The sequence below is a fragment of the Triticum dicoccoides genome, chromosome 2B, assembly GCF_002162155.2.
Source record: "Triticum dicoccoides isolate Atlit2015 ecotype Zavitan chromosome 2B, WEW_v2.0, whole genome shotgun sequence".
In the NCBI taxonomy this organism is placed as follows: Eukaryota; Viridiplantae; Streptophyta; class Magnoliopsida; order Poales; family Poaceae; genus Triticum; species Triticum dicoccoides.
In genome coordinates, this window is record NC_041383.1 from 793,986,263 (window position 1) to 793,988,148 (window position 1,886).

A 1,886-nucleotide genomic window follows, 5' to 3' on the forward strand; every position below is an offset into this window, starting at 1 on the left:
GAAGAGCATATCCATGAAAGAAATGGTCATTACATTAGCCACAGCTAATAGGCCAAAAATTACCTGCAATTCTATGAGTTGTGGTCAAGCATCCATCTTGCTAGTTTAAGTGCAAAATCAGATGGAAACTAACAAGCTTTACAGTTCACACAATCACATTCACAAGTTCCATTCCATTAACAAGGCATGCATCGATAACAACTATTATGGTCACGACTCACGAGTCAATCAAAAGCAGGAAACATGTCGAAGGGAAAAAATATGTCCATGGTTTGTAAACTGAACAAAAAGCAATTTCTACATAGCTACAGGGGCATAGCTAGTCTAGGCTAGTAAACTGAAAATGAATCGAGCATTACCTCAGGCTCCACTTTGGAGATGCAAGCAGCAACAGAAGCCCAAGGCAATAGGTGAAGATCATATTCCTTGGCAGCACCAGTTGCAAACATACCTATTTTACTTAATGCAGATGCCATTCCCTGTACAATAAAATAGGTATGGCTCTTTTTCTCAAACTTGTTCCCCAGGAATGCCTCCGATACAAAATCCATGGAAAAGGAATCTATCTTCTGCTCAACAGATTCAGCAGAAGTGCCAGAGAACCTGATTAGAGCTTGGCGATGCCATGACAATTTGTCATCCTGTGATCGTAAGGCGCAAGAGTATACTATTTTTGGGTCTGCCATATCAGGTTCCCACACATACATTTCAAGTGCGAGGACATTTTTAAGAAAAAGCAAGTTGTATACAGCTTCTTCGTACAGTTGAGCGAAAAGAGATAAGATATCATCCTCCGTGTACACTTGTCTTGATAACCGGCTAGAGGATGCTTGCTCAGCATTCCTCAAAGGGAAACGGAACAAGGTTCCTTGAAATGGCGCTTTCATGTCGCAGCCAAATGCACGATAGGGCGAGAGCTGGTCACTGTACAATGTAAGTGCGGTAGAACTGACATAGTCTATGCGCTTCCCAGGATTTGCCGCCGACACATTGGGAAGGTAAGCGCCCTGAGGATCAAACATGACAACATACTTGCCGCTCACGAACGATGGCAAGTCGGTCAAGTGGTACACCGAGTTGAAACCAATGCTGCAGAAACGTAAACCATGGGTTACTACGGGGGTGCATGAGCATTAACAAAACAGTTTGAACAACATGCTTCAGAAGCTTTTCAGATGTAGCAAAATGAGTAACAAGTGCAGAACTCAAACTGAACCTATCTTGCTAAGCATATTGGTACAATTCCCTTAACAAATTATCAGCGATCATGCACATCGAGCACATTGCAACAGTCATGGCATCAGAACACAAAACAGCAGCAGCATTCATAGGTGACAGCAGCACTAGAAAACGAACACGCGCTCGTTCAATCCCAGTACTCGGGAAGCTCAGATTGCAATTGGCAGCTCGGAGCAGAGCTCGGCGGGGGCGACTACCGAGGGGGAGAGAGAAGGAGGCGACAGGGAGCGCGCATACCCGAAGCGGCCGGTCTTCCAGGCCTGGGAGGCCTTCTTGCTGCCGCCGATGCGGGAGATGCTAGCGAAGTCGTCGTCGGTGAAGGCGGCGTCGTTGTGGGCGAGCAGGGCGGGGCCCTGCCACTGGGCCAGGGCCGGGGCGAGCAGCGAGCGGGCCCCGTGGGCGCGGCGGTCGAGGCAGAGGCGGACCCGCGAGGCCCCGGCGTCGTCGGCGTTCTGGATGAGCTCCCGCAGCGCGGTGGTGCCCTCCGGGTAGTTGGCCAGCACCTCGCGGATGCGGCGCGTCAGGTCCACCCGCTGCCCGAAGTCCTCCAGCAGCATCGTCCCGCCCGGATCCATGGCCGCCCCCGGCGATCGGGTCGGGTGGGAGGGAGGGGGCTGGCTAGCGGGGCATTGGCGCGCTAGGGTTTG

At 51.0% G+C, this 1,886-nt stretch overlaps 1 protein-coding gene across 2 annotated transcripts in view; it reads right to left on the reverse strand.

Annotated features, from left to right (window-relative positions):
- LOC119366362 (sacsin-like) overlaps positions 1 to 1,814 on the reverse strand; it is a 19,770-nt gene extending 17,956 nt beyond the window's left edge. Inside the window, exons 1-2 of one of the 2 annotated variants that reach the window (XM_037632087.1) lie at positions 1,477 to 1,814; positions 360 to 1,089 (exon numbers count right to left, since the gene is read on the reverse strand). In XM_037632087.1, the coding sequence (XP_037487984.1) occupies positions 360 to 1,089; positions 1,477 to 1,814 (1,068 nt within the window). Of the gene's footprint in view, positions 1 to 359; positions 1,090 to 1,476 lie in introns of those variants that run through there. The other variant, XM_037632088.1, reaches the window with a different exon arrangement.
- Between the last annotated feature and the right edge of the window lie 72 nt (positions 1,815 to 1,886).